General features: G+C 36.4%; 1 protein-coding gene across 1 annotated transcript; it reads right to left on the reverse strand.

Moving 5' to 3' along the window:
- Positions 2092 to 3079, reverse strand: LOC107608418 (protein ALP1-like). Its single transcript, XM_021120351.1, has 3 exons — positions 2786 to 3079; positions 2477 to 2699; positions 2092 to 2353 (listed from the first exon to the last, which is right to left on the reverse strand). Exons 1-3 carry the CDS (start codon positions 3071 to 3073, stop codon positions 2202 to 2204), a joined length of 663 nt encoding a protein of 220 aa, XP_020976010.1. The 5' UTR covers positions 3074 to 3079; the 3' UTR covers positions 2092 to 2201.

An 18823-nucleotide genomic window follows, 5' to 3' on the forward strand; every position in this document is an offset into this window, starting at 1 on the left:
TTTTTTATTTATTAAAATAATAAAAATGATGACGTTTTTGATGCGATTTTTTATAAGCATAATTAGATAAATAAGTTATTTTATCCTTAAAATTTGGTGATTTTTCGCTTAGTATATATTTTTTGTGATTTTTTTGATACTTTTGAAAAATAAAATAAAAATATAGAGATCAAATTTTTATCCTCTTTCTTATGTGTATTTTTTAAATAGTTATTTAAATATTTCTATAAAATTTTGGATTAAATGCAAAAGCAGTTTGTCACAAATATAACAGTTGTTTGTCACTTAAAAAATAATCATTTGAAGGTATTTTTGTCGATAACAAAATTCGAATATAGTTTTGTCAATGACAAATTATTTGGTTGCATTTTTATTAGTTTACCCAAAAATAAAAAAATTTCTACACCGGAATAAAACACACCTAAAGCCAAATAATCTGGCATAGTTGTTAAAACCGAATCGGTGATCAAATCAATCAAACTATTGATTTACTGGTTTATTAGTTTAATCGATAAATTACTAGTTGAACTAGTAGAATCGGTCCTGAAGGTTCTTGATGGCGTAGAGAAAGATGGTTGAATCTATGGCTTTTTTTAAAACTTGATTAATAAAGGCTCAAATAAGAACTTATAATTTAGCTTCTATTTGGTCTGCATATTGGATTATGCAGAAGACAATTTTATTTTGTCTCATGAATTGTGCAAAAACAGAATGAGAGCAGGGAAGAAGAAAATGACACAGTCATGTATTCTGGTTCAGTTTTCTAGTGCAATGCAACTTACATCCAGTCTCCATCATAACGTTGGTAGAATTTTCACTATCTTTTCAAGTATTACATGCACCAATCTCAAGGACTCAACATAATCCTATTAGAGACACATCAAGTTTTAACATAAACTTGATTTGGCTATGTAACTTGCTAGACTCAATACACTAAGGGTGTGTGTGGTTCAAAGATTAAATTTTATTACCAGGAATATCATTCCCAGAAATATAATGCCTAGGAATAAGATTACTTGGAATATAAGATACCTATGTTTGTTTATAAAATTTAATGTTTTGGAATGTTATGTAATAATCCTAAGAATGAATAAATTTTTGTTTGGTTGAGTTTAAATTTCTTGGTCATATTATATAATATGTCAAAATTATCCTTACTCATTCAAATTAAAATATTAATGACTAAAATTAAATATAAAGCTAATTAAATATTTTTTTAAATTAATTTTTTTTAATTTACAAAATATCTCTAATAATAAATTTATTAAAATACCCCTAATAATAAATATGTTTAGCTAAAATTATTATTGATTCTAATTTTTTTAGAATTTACTAAAATACCCCTAATATCAAATATCTTTAGTTAAATTATTTATTGATTCTAATTTTTTTAAATTTACTAAAATACCTTTAATATCAAATATGTTCAAATAAAATTATTATTGATTCTATTTTTTAAGTTTACTCAAATACCCCAATATCAAATATGTTTAACTAAAATTATTATTGATTCTATTTTTTTTAAAATTTACTTAAATATCCCTAATATCAAATATGTTTAACTAAAATTATTATTGATTCTAAATTTTTTTAAATTATTAAAATATTCCTAATATCAAATATGTTCAACTAAAATTATTATTGATTCTAAATTTCACTTAATAACAATATGTTTAATTAAAATTATTATCGATTCTAATCTTTTCAAATTTACTAAAATACCCCTAATAACAAATATCTTTAATTAAAATTAACATTATCATAATTAAATTTACAAAAAAAGCATTACTATTATCCAAATAAAAGTTACAAAGAAGTCTCAAAAGTAAAAAATTACTAGCACTAATAAGCATACATGCACAACTCTTATACAAGAACACAAACACATCAACAAAAAGAAATCAATATTATGACAGACAGCCTCACACATAGAAAATTTATTACAATTATCGAGTGTGATGTCTTCTCCTCCATTGGTTTCACATTTCTTGTACAAGTTGATCTCTCCATCTACCGCAAGCATCACTCGTCTCAATATGGTGGATCGTCTCATCATCTACTCCGAGTGTATTTTGATCTTCTATCTCATCAATAGGATCCACAACCATCACTCTTCTAATATGATTATGCAAAAGGCAACAAGCAGTTATAATTCTTCCTTGAGTCTTAATAGGATAAAATGATCTTCCCTTTAAAATTTTTCATCTTGCTTTCAATACTCCAAATGTCCTTTCAAAGACATTCTTAGCTTGTGAGTGTTTCATATTAAAAAACTCTTGAGTTGTACTGGGTTGATTATATGGATTAAACTCACTCAAATGATATTTTTGTCCTCTATAAGGTGCCAAAAATCCTTCACAATTGATGTATCCAGCATCACATAAGTAGTAATGACCTAGTGTGACCTATAAAATTGTACAAAATTAATGAAAGATCAAATTACTTTGATAAGATACTAAAGTCTCAATAAAAATACCTCGGGGAACACTAAACCCATTGCGAAATAGTGCATCTCGCAATACCCTAGAATCCGCAGCTGAACCCTCCCAACCCGCCAGTACGTAGATAAATTGCATATCGGGAGCAACCACTCCAAGCACATTAGTTGTTATGTCACTTTTTCTGTTTCGATATCTAAGCTTATCAGCCTCAAGGACATTGACTTTGATATGAGTACCATCTAAGGCTCCTAGGCAATTCTAAAATCCAAAAAAAGAGATCAATTAACTCAATCTTAAAGCACACCAAGCATATTAGGTTTAATAACATTAGCAAGATAAATTACCTTGAACCATTTCCATCGTTCATCCATTCTATCCTGACTAAATGGTTGAGGTTTCTTCAATAAGAGATTATGACATCTCAAAATAGCAAGCAATACATCATTAAATCGCCTACTAATTGTTTCTTCAGATCTCACAAATTGTCTCTTTATTACTCTAATTTTGACGTCATGTGCTATAATATATAAAAATATGGCAACCATTTCTTCCACACCCATATTCCTACTTGGTTCTAACTTTCCAACCACTTTAAGCATGTTACACAATGCATGAAAGACACGCCTATCCATTCTTGTGTTTTCTATACATGCTAGATCGCTAAAATAAATAATTCTATCGACACTAACATCCCTTATTACTTGCCTACTGTAACTGTCATTCCATTTTGTTTTTTTTTTCTTAATTCCAATATAATCAAAACATAACAAATCATCAACAACTTAACTATAAGGTCATTCATTAATTCGAAATATAAAATCAAGCAGGTAATAACTCTCATCTTCTGTTTGGAATCTATTCTGTAAAAAAATATTAAAATATTTAGCCAAAAAATTTTACTATTTATTTATTCTATATAATGATTACTATAGCAGGCTAAAATGTGGAAAGAATAAAGGTAAGAATTACCACTTTATATTTTTCAAAATTCAAATACAATGGAATTCAAGAAAAATATATTAAGCTCATAAAATGAAATAAGAAAATCTTCACACAACTCATGAACTGTATTCTTGTGATACCTACTAAACCCAATGCTATGAGTAGATCATATGTAATTCAGATTCTACCATTCTAGCGTGTGTAAGAAGATTAACCTGATCAAAATCTTGAAGCTGTTTTACAGCCTTAGCAATTTTTTTCTGGTTTTTCTTGTTTCACTTTTTCTTTCTTTCTTTCTACCAGTGAATATTTCATAAGAAGAAAAGTGAAATTAGATCCATTTATCAAGGGTAAAAAACCAAAAGGAAAACTCAATATTTTTTAAGATTCTATCTTCAAACGAGAAGTCAATTCTTCTATAAAAAGCTCATAAACAAATTTGTAACCAATATGCCATTCACCAAAAAGATTTTTTCATGAAGTATTGATAATCAAAGATGCCCCTGTTCAACATTTTTTCATCGAACTCTAACATCAGACAACAGCTTAATAATTGAACAATTTAAGTTCATTAACTAACAAGAAAAAAGAGACTTGAAAGAGTGGAACTAATAATTTTGAGAGAGTAAGAAGGAAAGAATGAATAAAAGAGAGAGGAATGAATACTATTGATATAATCTTCACATAAACTTACACTGATCTATATATATACATGACAAGACAGGGTCATACAGTTAATACAAAATGGAATGTACCTAATTTTGTTACTTGTACAACAAACTTGTTGGTTAATCTATTTACTCTTGTACCCTTTCAAGACTTCACTTAATGAAGAGTATAATTATAAGAGAATCACCTTACATTTTCTTTTTTATCCAAAGTCAATCAACTAAAAGATTAATGCATTGAAATTGATTGTAGTACCAAAATTTATATTTTTCCTTTTTGAATTCATTTTTTTATATATAAACTAACATTAAGATTTATCAAATCAAGAAAAAATAAATCAAAGTTCATGGTGGTTTAGAGAATTTTACATGCACATTAATGGTAATGCACTAATGCTCATTCACCTAGTTATCCTTCAATCTCATTCAAGACTTATTTTTCAAAGGGCTTTGAGTGTTGCAGTAATCATCAAAGAACCTCTTGTTATGCTTCCTTAATGCATTGCATTTCAAAGAACCATATATTCTATTCAGTATCACAAACCAATCAACAATAAGATTAACAGCAATGAATCAACTATTTGACAAAATTTTTTAAACCTAGCACAAACCTTCATGCCAATAAATTATAGCACAAACATAGTTCAGGAAAAATAAATAAATAACAAATAAAAGATCTTTACCTAAAGAAGAAGATTCTGTACTTGAAATATATGAACAAGGTTGTAGAAGATACATTAAACTCTCTTTGATGGTTATTGCTGAGACGTGAGGAGGGAGAGAGGCGAGGGAGACGACACGAACAGGAAACACCACTCGAGATGATGAACACGAACAGGAAGCACGAATAGGAACCGTGAGCTGTGATGATGACACGAACGCGAACAATTTCCTTCTAGAATAAGGAGCGCGGTGGTCGTGCAAATCGAAATCGGCGGCGAGGCGGCGCCGACGCCGGTGGAGCCTCTGTGAATTTGAAGAAAAGCCTCGCTAGGGATTGGTTTTCATGGAGGAGGGGTTTCTGCTAGGGTTTCGTTTTGTTTGAAATGAATTGGGAAAAATCTGAAAAGAAGGGTTGGAGTGAAATTAACAAGGGTATTTTGGTTTCTTTACCTTATTATACACATTCCATTCCTATTGGAATTAAAGATAACCGGGGGAGATATGAGAATGAAATGGGTGGGATTTTGATTCTAGGGAATAAAATATACCCGGGAATAATTTTTTACATCTTGAACCAAACATGGGAATAAGATATTCCCATCTCAAAATTTCTGAAAATACACTTGTATTTCCTCCAACTACACACACCCTAAGTGCTTCCCCAACTTAGCAAGGGATACCTCTTAGGTACATGATACAAAACAGAATTATAACCAAAAGAAATCTAAAATCACTCTTGGCTTTTTTCTCCAAGTATTTCTCTCAACCTTTTCTCTCAATGAATTTTTCTCATTACCTCTCTTTCTTGCCTTTTACCACTGAATGAATACAAAAAAAGATACAACATTGAAACAGAAATATAAATAGTAAACTATGAAGGAGATGATGATTCACAGCCTTTATGCTATAAGTTGAACTGGATTTAACTTTCTCTGATGAAACTCTCCAACTTGGCGGAATGTTTCTTTTATGTAGAAATATTGTCCAAAATATTGAACTCTCATAGGGAAGCTCTCAATGAAACTCAGATTCTGGTTCTTTCTCTTTGTCTTCAAATGAAAAGTATTTTCCTTTTTGTATCTTCCTTGAGCCATGGCTAGGATTTCCTTCTCTAAGGTCAACTTCTTGGTCTTTGAACTAGCTGTAATCCTTTTTTTTCTTCATTCAGACCACAAAATTAAGGATTTGAAGTCTAACTTTGGGCTTAACTGAGGAGGTATGTGCAGTAGCAACTTGCTTGATCAGTGAGGTTTTCAAATCATAACCCTTAGATTTGTGCTTTGACTCCAAGAAATATTTCAACTATTGATTCACAGCAGAGAAACTTAGCCACCACTTTCTTTATTTTTTCCAAAATGGTGGTGCAGAGAGTAAGAGAAAATGTGAAGCAATTGACTTGCATGTTAAAGGAAACAAATTACTTTTAACTTTTCTGAACTCTGCTTAGCTTACTTTTGCTTAACTTGATTTGACATTAGCTTTCCTGATTAGCGTTCCCTTTCTTCTACTTTGGTGTTTGAATGGAAAAGTGAAGCTCCCTTTCTTCTCTATTCTTTACCCGAAGTGAACTTAGCTAAAGCTTAGGATTTCTTTCCTTTTGGCTTGATTAGCATTGGGTTGGATTGATGATTTAATTTTCATTCAATAGACTTGGAATCACTTTGTTTTTGTATTTAGGCTACTTGTCTTCATATTAGGTTGCACTAATGATTTTGACTTGGGCCTACATACTAACAATATCATCAAACCCACTTGGGTTATTAACCCAAATTCAACATATTTGTCATCATCATTTTTATTATTCATTTACTAAACTCAACAATCTCCCCTTTAATGACAAACATAATATTTAAGGTGATAATCAAAGGAATTAACATAGACAAGTTTTAAAACTTCCCTTTGATGATACCATGTAATCTTGGTGTGCTCTTCCTTTCTTTCATAATGATTGCTCCCCCTTAATGTATGCTTTTCTACAATTTTCTATTTGCACTCATAGAGAACACAGCTATATGTTGCATTGAATTATCTTGAATAACAACATTGTCAGCAGCTCAAGCAAATGTGATTCAATATATTCAAAATAGACATATCAGCACAAAACATTATCAACAACTAAGATAACACTTAACACAAGTGTATGACAAACACAAGTTCAAAACTAAAGCAACACTATTTTAGTTCAGACCACAACAACACATCATCTATTTATACTACTCCCTATTTTGTCATCAAGGGAGGAAATAGCTTCCAGTTCAGGCTTGCACAAAAGCTGTTAATCCTTAAAGTTCACATAAGTGGAATTTAAAATAAGTAAAAAGTTAAGTTATACAGTCATCCAAAAATAAAACAGGGTCTAAAACTAAATTATTTTATGAAACAAAGAGCAATAAAATAGAAGTCTTCATCAAGAGACAGTTCTAGGCATCTGAGCCATCCTCTTTAGAGTCCAGTGGTTCTTCTTGATATGTGGCCATGGTGTCATCCTCATGTATATTGTCCACATATTTAAGAAAAACAACAACTCCATCTCTTGATTTCCTCAAGGCATTTTCATTCCTTACTGCAAGCTTTCGTTCTTGTGGCTTATGAAAATGAGATGGTTAGACAGATTCACAAACTCCTGCAAAATATCTTTAATAACTCCATAAAGGAGAGATTTGTGACCAATAGAGACAGATGCTCCAGAGGTTGAATGAGGGAGGATGTCATCAAGTTCAAGTTCATCTTCATCATCATTAATGACCACTTTTTTAGTTCTTGTAGGTCCTTTCTTTTGCTATTTCACTACACCTCCCCTTTTTAGGTAAGAGCTTCTGTTTTCAAATGTCTCATTGGTTAGGTCAACACCAAATGATTCAAGAATGCAAGTTAAAAACATGTTGTAAGGAAGAGAACATTCTTGTCACTCCTTATGCAATTATGCATATGCCTCATTGTAACACCCTACCACACAGAGCTTTACGCTCAAGTCATAAAACAGAGGTGGTGAGGTATTATGACCTCTAAAACAAAATATATAAATAGTTGAAAGAAATTCATATCGAGGAGTCTTGAAGAAAAACTTAAGCCAAAGAGTCGCAAAAAGAAAAGCGCATCGCTCATGTAAACAGAAACTTGGATAGGAAGAAAAGTAAAGATATATATACATAAAGAGAAGAATATTAAAAGATACAAGATATCAAGCTCTAGGCTCGACTTGCAAAGTCAAAGCCAGCTAGAGAATATTTACATACATATATATACATCCCAAATATTCCAAAATACATAAAGCAAGCACCTATTTCTCTATAGCCTCTAGGAGGATCAAACATAAGCACAAACGGAGAAGAAACTATAAATATATATATATATACAAAACAAAATACAGCATCCCAACTTTGCTTGCAGCAAGAACTCCAGACGCTCATTGAGGTGCCTCTCGACCTGCATCTGAAAAGCAACAATATATGTATGGAATGAGAACCAGGGTTCTCAGCATGGTAATGGTGCCAACATAGGTAATATATAAGATCCCGAAAAAGCCAGAGGCAATCTAGAACTCTGACACTCAGAACTAAACTTAAAGAAATATTCTAATCCATAAATTGGGTAGGTTATCTAAGATATTTACGTTTTAAGCCTAACCAAACTTAACACTTCACTTTTCGCCTCCTCCAATCCTCCGAAACACCAGTGGAACTACTCTCGTCACTCCTTCACCAGACAAGGGATCTCCCAGTTGCATAGACATACAATACAGACAAAGAAAATACAGATAGATTGTAGTTATAGTAGGTACAACATATAGCATATAGGCATAGTTAATCAAATAGGCAAACCCAAGTAATGCACACTCAAACAAAATAGACAAATGCATATGATGTATGCCTGCCCTGTGGCTAATGAGTCTCATCTTTCGATTATATAGCTAAACCCGATATGTCCAGTAGCTAACCCTAGACAGTCCCTTCGTGCACGCATCCCCAAGAGTCTATGCATATAATTCTCAATTATTCAATTTTCATCTCATTAGGAGAACTTCTGGGGAGTTAAAGTATCCGGTCACATCTTACAACTTAGGGTCAATAGAGTATCGAGTCTCAACTTGGAGTGAGTGGTGGCTAATCACTGCATCTACCTAGGAAAACTCGTATCTCAGATAACAGAAGTGCAGCAAGCCATATAATCATTCAAATTCAATTAATCATTATCATTACGGCCGTCATTCATCACATATTCAGCATTTCTGCACTTATTAAAAATAAATCATTACTTCAAATATCTTTTTTCATTGCCAAGTTAACTCCTTCTCTAAGTTTACCCCTATTCCTATGATTAGGGACTACGTACAGGAGCTTAGAAGGTAAATATATAGGTTTAGAAGGTAGAAAATATGTTTAGTTGATAAAAATATAACTTTTTTCAAAACAGGGGTTCCGTGTACGTACGCCATGTTTCGCGTACACGGAGGTGTAATTTGTCCATCTCGCGTACGCGATTTTTGTCCGCGTACATGAACCCCTTGGACAGGGAAGCCTTCCTACATTACGTGGTACTATCCGCGTACCCGAGCCCGTAAATCCTCCCATTCTGCGTACTAATTGGTTTTGAGTTGTAGGTAGTGTTAGGGAGAGTTTAAGCTGTTTTTAGTACTTCTGAAAAAAAAAGGGGCAGGGACACGTGCGCACACTATACGCGCACGCGTCGATCGTTGAGCGCAGCTCCCTACATTTTCCAGAGAGTTGTGTCGCTTTGGCGCAAACATTGGGCTTCTCGCACAAGTTGCAACCCATGCGGATGCGTACGGTACACGTACGCGTCGATGCGTTGGTGCAGCCCCCATACTGATAACCCGAGAGTCACGCAAATATGGGGCCAACACTATGCCTCTGGCCCAACTCCCAACCCATGCAGACGCGTACGGTACGCATACGCATCAACGCGAAATCTCTCCATCCACGCCTAAGCGTACATGACGCTTGCGCATCTATTCCTTTTTTGCCCATCTACGCGGACGCGAACAGGACGTGTACGCGTGGATTCAAAAACAATAACCCATCAACGCGAGAACTCTAACATCGCGTCCCTCATTTCTTTCGCTCCCTCCAATGTTCCATTTCTTCTCCATCTCTTCTCTGTCCACAACCGTCACTGCCAACCACCAGACCGGCGACTCACCGCCGCCACCGCCACTCCTTCTCTCCCTCTTTTCCTCTTCCTCTTCTTCCCTCCGTCCCTTTCTTCTCACCCCTCTTCCTTACTGAACCTCTGCCCTGTATTCGCGCATCTACTCTGCTCCTCTGCCCGCGCTGCTCCCTGCGCCCCGCGAGACCCACCGCCGCCACCATTTTTGGGCGGCGCTGCTATCGTCTTCCCCTTCCATTCCTCAATTATGTCTGCTCTCCATTCTAGGTTCACTATGCTCCTGCTTTCTTCCCTGTTTCTCGATTTTCTTTTATTCATTTTATTGTTGTTATTTTAGTTAGAATAGTGATTGATTCTGTTTGTTAGGTTAGATAGATATGTATACTGTTAGGTAGATAGGATGTGGTTAGAAGATTTTAGGCCTGATAAGTGCTCTGTTCCTGTTATCTGATTGGCTTAATATTGTCACTTTGCTGAATGATGTGGTGTGATGCTCTATGCACTCTTGTAACTGCTATGCTGCTTCTGCTTCTTAAGATTTGTTTCACTGCTGCCCTGCTGATTTCATTTGTGTCGTTTACTTGTATATGCAATCCGTGTTTACATCTTGTTTGCTACCTGTTTGATGGACTCATATACCCTGTTTTTGCTGCTTCTTGCTATCTGAGAACACCCAATTTACTGCCGAAATACTGCCCAAATTGCAAGAAATTATTTTGCTTTTGACCTGCCACCTAGAACTGAACTTGACACCTTTGAAATTGAGATTTGCTTGACTCACATCAAGTTCAATTCACTGGTTATTTTGGCTGGCATTTTCGTGTTTATTTTGTTTCCCGTGGCATGCATTGAAATAGTTAGTTCAAGGAATTGTTTGTCGGACTTCTAATGTCAAACAATCCCTTGCCTAGCAAATCTATTTGAACCTTCATGTGTTTTCACTCTTAACTTGCATTTTTCTTGCATATGGTTCATTCTTTTACAATAATTGGCGCATTCCACTTGTGTAACCCTTTAATTCAAAACGGTTTTCAACTTGCCTTTGGTTACACTAGTGCATGTCCTAATCTTTTCTCGCCAATTATTGCAAATTTGGTGACCATGGGCATTGTTGATGACTTGCTTTCCTATTATATGCTTCTATGCAAACTCATATTTCATCATCAATGACTGCATCATCCTCATGATTGTGGGCATGCTTGTTTTTTATATACTTATTTGAGCTTCTCTTGGTTAAATTTTATAATTGTCATGCTACTAGTATATGACTTAGTTTTCTAACTTTTGACCTTGTTAACATTCTAACTCTCTTTTTAGTTTTCTCACTAACACTTATATTCTTTTGGGCATGATGACTATGGTTGCCTAACAAACAAGTATTCTGTTCTCATTGCGTGATTTCCTGGTTGCAGTTTGGTTTGAATGCTGTATTTTGGTTGCTTGCATTCCAAGCTTTCATTCTTTTTGCTTCACTTCATGAATAAGACAATCCTCTTGCCTTCTGTATATGCTTAATGCCTTGCTTTGTTTTCCTCTACGTGGCTTAACTATTTGTATCCTGTATCTCTGTTTTTCAGAATGGCCGATAGAGGAAAATCTAAGGTTACCTCCAGAAAGCGCAAGAAACCTCAGGCCTCTACCCTTTCTCCGTACCACGACTATGCCAAGAACCTTCTTAATGAGGAGGATAAAGCTAACCAGCAGCTGCCACCTATGGATGGATATAGGTTCTCTAACCTATACTGCGAGCTCCACTTCCCGACATACCGGAAGAAGAATCTGAATATAGAAAAGAAACTGGTCATCCCAACTGACTTGAGGCGAGACATTCAGACACGTATTCAGGGGATGGGCCTAGGCTTTATTGATAGGGAGCTAGGTAGGGTGAACTCATCCTGGGTTAAGGAATTTTACTGCAACTCCTTCAGACACACCCTTGATTCAGTCTACCTACGAGGTGGTCAGATATTGGTTACAGAGACTGCCATTGAGGATAGACTCCGCTGTCCACCTAGGACCGGTGGCACAGATGCCATTGAGCAGGCAGAGGTGGCGATACATTGTATGACCTTTGATTATGATGCTCTGAGGGATGTTATTGCCACCCTGGATACCCCTTGGGTGATGGATGGTGACAATAGGAAGTCCAAGGGGATGCTGTTTACTCATCTTTCGAGGGAGGCTAGGACGTGGAAGTAGATCTTTGCCCATTACGTCATGCCGACCACCCACTTTACTGAAATTCCGGTGGACATGCTCGTCCTGATCGGATGTGTTATGGAGGGGAAGGAGGTATACTTTCCCCGGTTGACCAGGAGATACATGTGGCGAGCACATGTACGTGGCATACTTCCATTTCCCACTTTGGTCACCGAGTTGATTCAGCTGGCTGGCGCCCCATGGGAAGCAGATGATGAGACACCGCCCCCCGACCATGGAAAGGAGGAAGTGATTTCGTGGGGGACATGGGTGCATGAGAAACCCCATCTCGGCGCCGCTCTATAGCCAGAGCAGCAGCGACACCTGGCCCGTCTTCTTCCTCAGCCGCAGCAAGTCCATCAGCACCAGCAGCATCGATACCACCACCAGCACCCCAGCCGATCTATCTGTTAGTACAACGTCTGTTCCGCTTCATGGAGCACAGTGAGCGCCGCATCATGCGAGCTCTTGATAGAGTGGATCAGATGTTTGTCGCACTGGGCGTCGAGTTGCCCCCTATTGCTGATCCTTCTTCTTCAGAGGAGGAGGAGCACGAGGCGGAGCAGGAGACACCACTACAGACACAGGCTACTCCGGAGGCGCAGCAACCCCTCGAAGAGGCTCAGCCTCAGCCCCAGCAGCCAGATACGACAGTCGACCCTCACTCCGAGCCCGAGCAGTAGCATCGAGGACGATGCTCCATTCTAAGTGTGGGGAGGTCACCGTTGTCGCTGTCGGTGGAGTTGCCATTTGGGTGATGAGTTCGGACATTTATCACTTGTTTTATGTCATTTTTTTAGTACTTTGCACTTTATTTTTACTGCACTTTTGGGATTGTTGTATATATTTGTTATTTTGGATACTTTTATTTTAGTTGTTGCATTTTTCACCTTAGTTAGTAGATATTTCATACTTTTAGTTAGATTTGCTTTATGTAGTTGTTTTAGTTTTTGGTTGTGATTTAAAAATTGGGGATTATTAGAGCTTGGTTTACCCTTTTTACATAAGAAATTTGGTTTGATTTGGAAAAAGATGGGATAAACTAAGGAAATTTTAAAATTTATAAATCACGACATTGCATTTAGGATAAGTTTAGTCAAACAATAAAATTTTCTAAAAGAATTTACTTATAGGGCACCACCCCAATTGATTGAGAAAATTTTTGTGGAACTTGCTTGAATTATGTATTTTGTGAAGCATGTTTTGAGCTAAGAGCACAAGCTTGTGAGATTTGAGCCTAATGATGTGGTTACATCTTATAACCACTTATTTTCCTTCTTATGTGCAATTGTTCTCTTTCTATGATTGTGATCCTTGATTTATTTAATTCTATATGTCCATTATTCCTTGTATTCTTGCATTTATATGATTGAGGCCATTGTTTCATTAGCTCACTTACCCAAATAGCCTACCTTTTACCTTCCATTGTTAGCCAATTTTGAGCCTATGCTTAACCCAATTGTTCTTTATTTTAGCAAATTACAAGCCTTGAAGTGAAAAAAATAATAAAAGTCCCTTGTTTGGATCTTTGATTGGTTTAGGCTAGTGAGAGTGTTCATTATTCAAGTTTGGGGAGATTTGGGAACATTAGTGGGGATGAAAGAGTGCTTTATATTTTTATATTTGGGAATTGGGTACATACTCATGTATTAATCAAATGTTAGACCTGATGCATTGATGTTTGGTGCACGAAATTGTGATTCACACTTTTTACAACTCCGCACAACTAACCAACAAGTGCACTGGGTCGTCCAAGTAATACCTTACGTGAGTAAGGGTCGATCCTACGGAGATTGTTGGCTTGAAGCAAGCTATGGTTATCTTGCAATTCTTAGTCAGGATATTCAAATGATATAATTGATTTTGTTTATGAAAATTAAATAACATGAAATAAATGGTACTTGTGATTCAGTAATGAGGAACAGGTTGAGGTTCCGGAGATGCTCTATCGCCTGAATCTCTACTTTCCTAATGTCTTCTTCTCCAAATACGCATGGCTTCCTTCAATGGCAAGCTGTATGATCCTCTCGGATGAAAAATACCAGGTACGGTCTCTGCACGGCTAATCAACTGTCAGGTTTCTCGTCTCGGATAAAAAATACCAGGTACAGCTACCGCGCGGCTAATCATCTGTCGGTTCTCACTATCGTCAGAATAGGATCTCTCTATCCTTTTGCACACTGTCACTGCGCCCAATATTCGTGAGTTTGAAGCTCGTCACAGTCATCCCCTCCCAGATCCTACTCAGAATACCATAGACAAGGTTTAGACTTTCTGGATCCCAGGAATGCTGCCAATTGGTTCTAGCCTCTACCACGAAGGTTCTAATCTCACAGATTCGGTTCGTAGATTAGAGACCCAAGAGATACGCACTCAAGCTATCGCCCAATGACTACGTTGAGCTCAGATAGAACAAGAGTGGTTGTCAGGCACGCATTCATGAATTTGAGGATAATAATGAGTGTCACGGATCATCATATTCTCTATAGTGAAGTACGAGTAAGTATCTTAGAATAGAATCAAGCGTGATTGAATAGAAAACAGTAGTAATTGCATTAATCCATTGAAACACAGCAGAGCTCCTCACCCCCACCTATGGGGTTTAGAGACTCATGCCGTAGAAGATACAATATGAGATGTAAAATGTCACGAGTTACAAAATGAATCTCTAAAAGTAGTTTTTATACTAAACTCGTAACTTAGGTTTACAGAAATGAGTAACTAAGTGCAGATAGTGCAAAAATCCACTTCCAGGACCCACTTGGTGAGTGTTTGGGCTGATCTTTCAAGCTTTCACATGCATATGCCTCAAGTTGGAGTTAAACGCCACCCTGGGTGCCAAAATAGGCGTTTAACGCCAAGAATTATGCCAGTTCTGGCGTTTTACGCCAGAAAGTTTTTGGCTGGCTTTCAACGCCAGTTTGGGCCATCAAATATCGGGAAAAGTATGGACTATTATATATTTCTGGAAAGCCCAAGATGTCTACTTTCCAACGCAATTGAGAGCGTGCCAATTGGACTTCTGTAACTCCAGAAACTCTACTTCGAGTGCAGGAGGGTCAGAATCCAACAGCATCTGCAGTCCTTTTTCAGCCTCTGAATCAGATTTTTGCTCAGGTCCCTCAATTTCAGGCAGAAAATATATGAAATCACAGAAAAACACACAAACTCATAATAAAGTCCAGAAATATGATTTTTGAATAAAAACTAATAAAAATATAATAAAAAGTAACGAAATCATACTAAAAACTATATAAAAATAATGCCAAAAAAGGTATAAATTATCCGCTCATCAATGCTCTTGGAAAGAAATGAAAAGAATGGGAAAAACAAAAGAAAAAAATTGGAAAATAAAAGAAAAAGAAAAAAAAATATAGAAGAAGAAAGAGAAAAAAAAGAAGAAAAAAAAGAAATAAAAAGGGGACAAAATGCCCCAAAATGAAGTTCAATAAGGATCAATGTATAAGTGTTGTGAATTGAAAAGGAACGCATGAGTATGTGAAAAAAAATGAAGAATGGGTAGTTAGGTTAGAACTTAATTGTATAGGTTATCATAGGTTAGGTGGGAAAGTTGATGAGCGGATAATTTATACGCTTTTTGGTATTGTTTTTAGGTAGTTTTTAGTATGTTTTAGTTACTTTTTATTATATTTTTATTAGTTTTTATGCAAAAATAATATTTCTGGAATTTACTATAAGTTTGTGTATTTTTCTGTAATTTCAGGTATATTTTGGCTGAAATTAAGGGACCTGAGCAAAAGTCAGATTCAGAGGCTGAGAAAGGACTGTAGATGCTGTTGGATTCTGACCCTCCTGCACTCGAAGTAGATTTTCTAGAGCTACAAAAACCCAATTGGCGCGCTCTCAATTGCGTTGGAAAGTAGACATCTTGGGATTTCCAGCAATGTATAATAGACCATATTTTTTCCGATATTTGATGGTCCAAACTGGCGTTTAAAATCCAGCCAAAGACCCTTTTCTGGCATAAAATGCCGGAACTGGCACCAGAACTGAAGTTAAACGCCCAAACTGGCATCCAAGCTGGCGTTTAACTCTAGAAAAGGCCTATGCACGTGTAATGCTCAATGCTTAGCCCAAGCACACACCAAGTGGTCCCTGGAAATGGATTTCTGCACTATCTGCACTTAGTTACTTATTTTCTGTAATCCTTAGTAACTAGTTTAGTATAAATAACACTTTTTACTATTGTATTCGCATCACTTGGAAACCTGATCTTTTGACTTTTATGTTACACATTGGGAGGCTGGCCATTCGGCCATGCCTAGACCTTTTTCTCTTATGTATTTTCTATGGTGGAGTTTCTACACCTCATAGATTAAGGTGCGGAGCTCTGCTGTTCTTCATGAATTAATGCAAGTACTGTTATTTTTCTTTCAATTCACGCTTACTTTTTCTCCAAGATATACTCTCGTACTTAATTTAGTTAAGTCAGAATGAAGGGGTGACCCGTGACAATCACCCACTATCTTCGTTACTCGCTTAGCCAAGATCTGCGTGCCTGACAACCACAAGCGGTCTACATGATGTTCAACGTAGTCATTAGATGACAGCCGGAGTATAATCTCTTGGGTCTCTAATCCACGGACTGAGTCCGTGAGATTAGAACCTTCGTGGTAGAGGCTAGAACCAATTGGCAGCATTCCTGAGATCCGAAAAGTCTAAACCTTGTCTGTGGTATTCCGAGTAGGATCTGGGAAGGGATGACTGTGACGAGCTTCAAACTCGCGAATGTTGGGCGCAGTGATAGTGTGCAAAAGGATAGAGAGATCCTATTCCAACACAAGTGAGAACCGACAGATGATTAGCTGTGCGGTAGCTGTACCTGGTATTTTTCATCCGAGACGAGAAATCTGACAGTTGATTAGCCGTGCAGAAACCGTACTTGGACCATTTTTACTGAGAGGATCATACAGCTTGCCATGGAAGGGAGCACGCATGATTGGATGAAGACAATAGGAAAGCAGAGGTTCAGAAGCAACAAAGCATCTCCAAACGCTTATCTGAAATTCCCACCAATGAATTACATAAGTATCTTATTTTATTTTATGTTTTATTTATCTTTTAATTATCAAAACCTTATAACCATTTGAATCCGCCTGACTAAGATTTACAGGATAACCATAGCTTGCTTCAAGCCGACAATCTCCGTGGATTCGACCCTTACTCGTGTAAGGTTTTATTACTTGGACGACCCAGTGCACTTGCTGGTTAGTTGTACCGGAGTTGTGAAAAGTGTGATCACAATTCCATGCACCAAAAGTCTAGGCTAATCAAAGATTCAAATACTTGTCCACTTAACCATAAATGACCCTACCTTGACCCTAGCCCCATTACAACCTTTGAGAAAGACCTCATGATAATTGTATGCATGCATTGAATAATTGTTGATTGTTAGATGAAGAACAAATTTTGGAAAGCATGATTAGGAGGGAATTGAGTGAATCAACCCCTAAACACTTGAGTGACTAGAGTGGATACACATCCGGTGAGGGTTCGATTGCTCAATTACATGTATTCACCATAATCATTCTTATTCATGCAAGTTTGTAAATCTTTTTGATGATTCAATACAATTGTGGGTTGGATATTGGTTCCTATTACTTTAGCCCTTGTGCTTGTATATATCTCTTGGAAGTTGATTTGTTTTGACCAAGCACTTACATTCATGTAGGTAGTTGCATTTAGATAGTTTGCATATAGTTTAGTGCATTAAATAAATGTTATACCCCTTACTTCATTCTTGGTATAGCATGAGAACATGCTATGGTTTAAGTGTGGGGAGGTTGATAAACCCAATTTTTAGAGTTTATCTTGTGTTGAATTTGGAGCATTTTATCAACCTTTTCTCACATTTATTTAATGAAATAACATGGTTTTGTGATTTTTCCTTAATTTGTGCTTAAGTGTGAAAACATGCTTTTAGACATTAAATTGGCTAATTTTGATTCACCATTGATTCCACTAGATGTCTTGATGTGTTTGCTAGTGATTTCAGGTTGAAAAGGCTAGGAATGGATCAAAGGAGTGAAGAGGAAAGCATGCAAAGTGGAGAACACATGGAAAAGCCAAAGATTTGAGAAGCACCACCCACGCGCAGTGTACGCGCACACGTGGATTGCAAAAACTTCAGGGACGTGCACGCGTGCTGTACGCGTACGCGTCGGTGCTGGCACGTGATTTTTTAGTGAAAATGTACCCAGCAAATTCTGAGAAGCTGTGGGGTCCAATCCAAACCAACTTTGGCGCCAAAACACTTAAAAGGACCAAGGATTGAAGGGGAGAGGCATATTTTGCATCATCATTCACATTAGGATTAGTTTTAGAGAGAGAAGCTCTCACTTCTCTCTAGGATTAGGATTAGATTTAGGATAATAAGTTTAGATCTAGGTTTTAATTCATGCTCTCTTCTACCTCTAGCTCTCAATTCTTTGTTGTTACATCTTATTCTTCTATTCTTTTGTTGTAATTTCTTCCATTTTGTTTCCGTACCTTGTTGTTGATCTACTCTTGTTCATTCTATTTTTTTTCAATTTAATTTGAGGTAATTCATGTCAATAATGTTCTTTTTTTATTGATGTTGTTAATTCTTTGCAATAATTGTTGTTAGATTTCATTCTTGTTGTCAATTTACTATGCTTCCCTTTTGTGCCTTCCAAGTGTTTGTCAAAATGCTTAAGAGGATGTTAGAGTAGAATTTTATGCTCTTGGCTTGGGAAGGTAACTTAGGAATTCTTGAGTTACTAATGTCTAAGTGATTGATAG

This window comes from Arachis ipaensis, chromosome B01 (assembly GCF_000816755.2).
Source record: "Arachis ipaensis cultivar K30076 chromosome B01, Araip1.1, whole genome shotgun sequence".
Classification (NCBI taxonomy): Eukaryota; Viridiplantae; Streptophyta; class Magnoliopsida; order Fabales; family Fabaceae; genus Arachis; species Arachis ipaensis.

Coding starts and splice junctions, on each gene's coding strand:
- LOC107608418 (XM_021120351.1), bottom strand. CDS start 3,073: ATGGATAGGCGTGTCTTTCATGCATTGTGTAACATGCTTAAAGTGGTT. Junction 2,700..2,785: donor AACGATGGAAATGGTTCAAG/GTAATTTATCTT, acceptor TTTGGATTTTAG/AATTGCCTAGGAGCCTTAGA. Junction 2,354..2,476: donor TGGGTTTAGTGTTCCCCGAG/GTATTTTTATTG, acceptor TCAATTGTGAAG/GATTTTTGGCACCTTATAGA.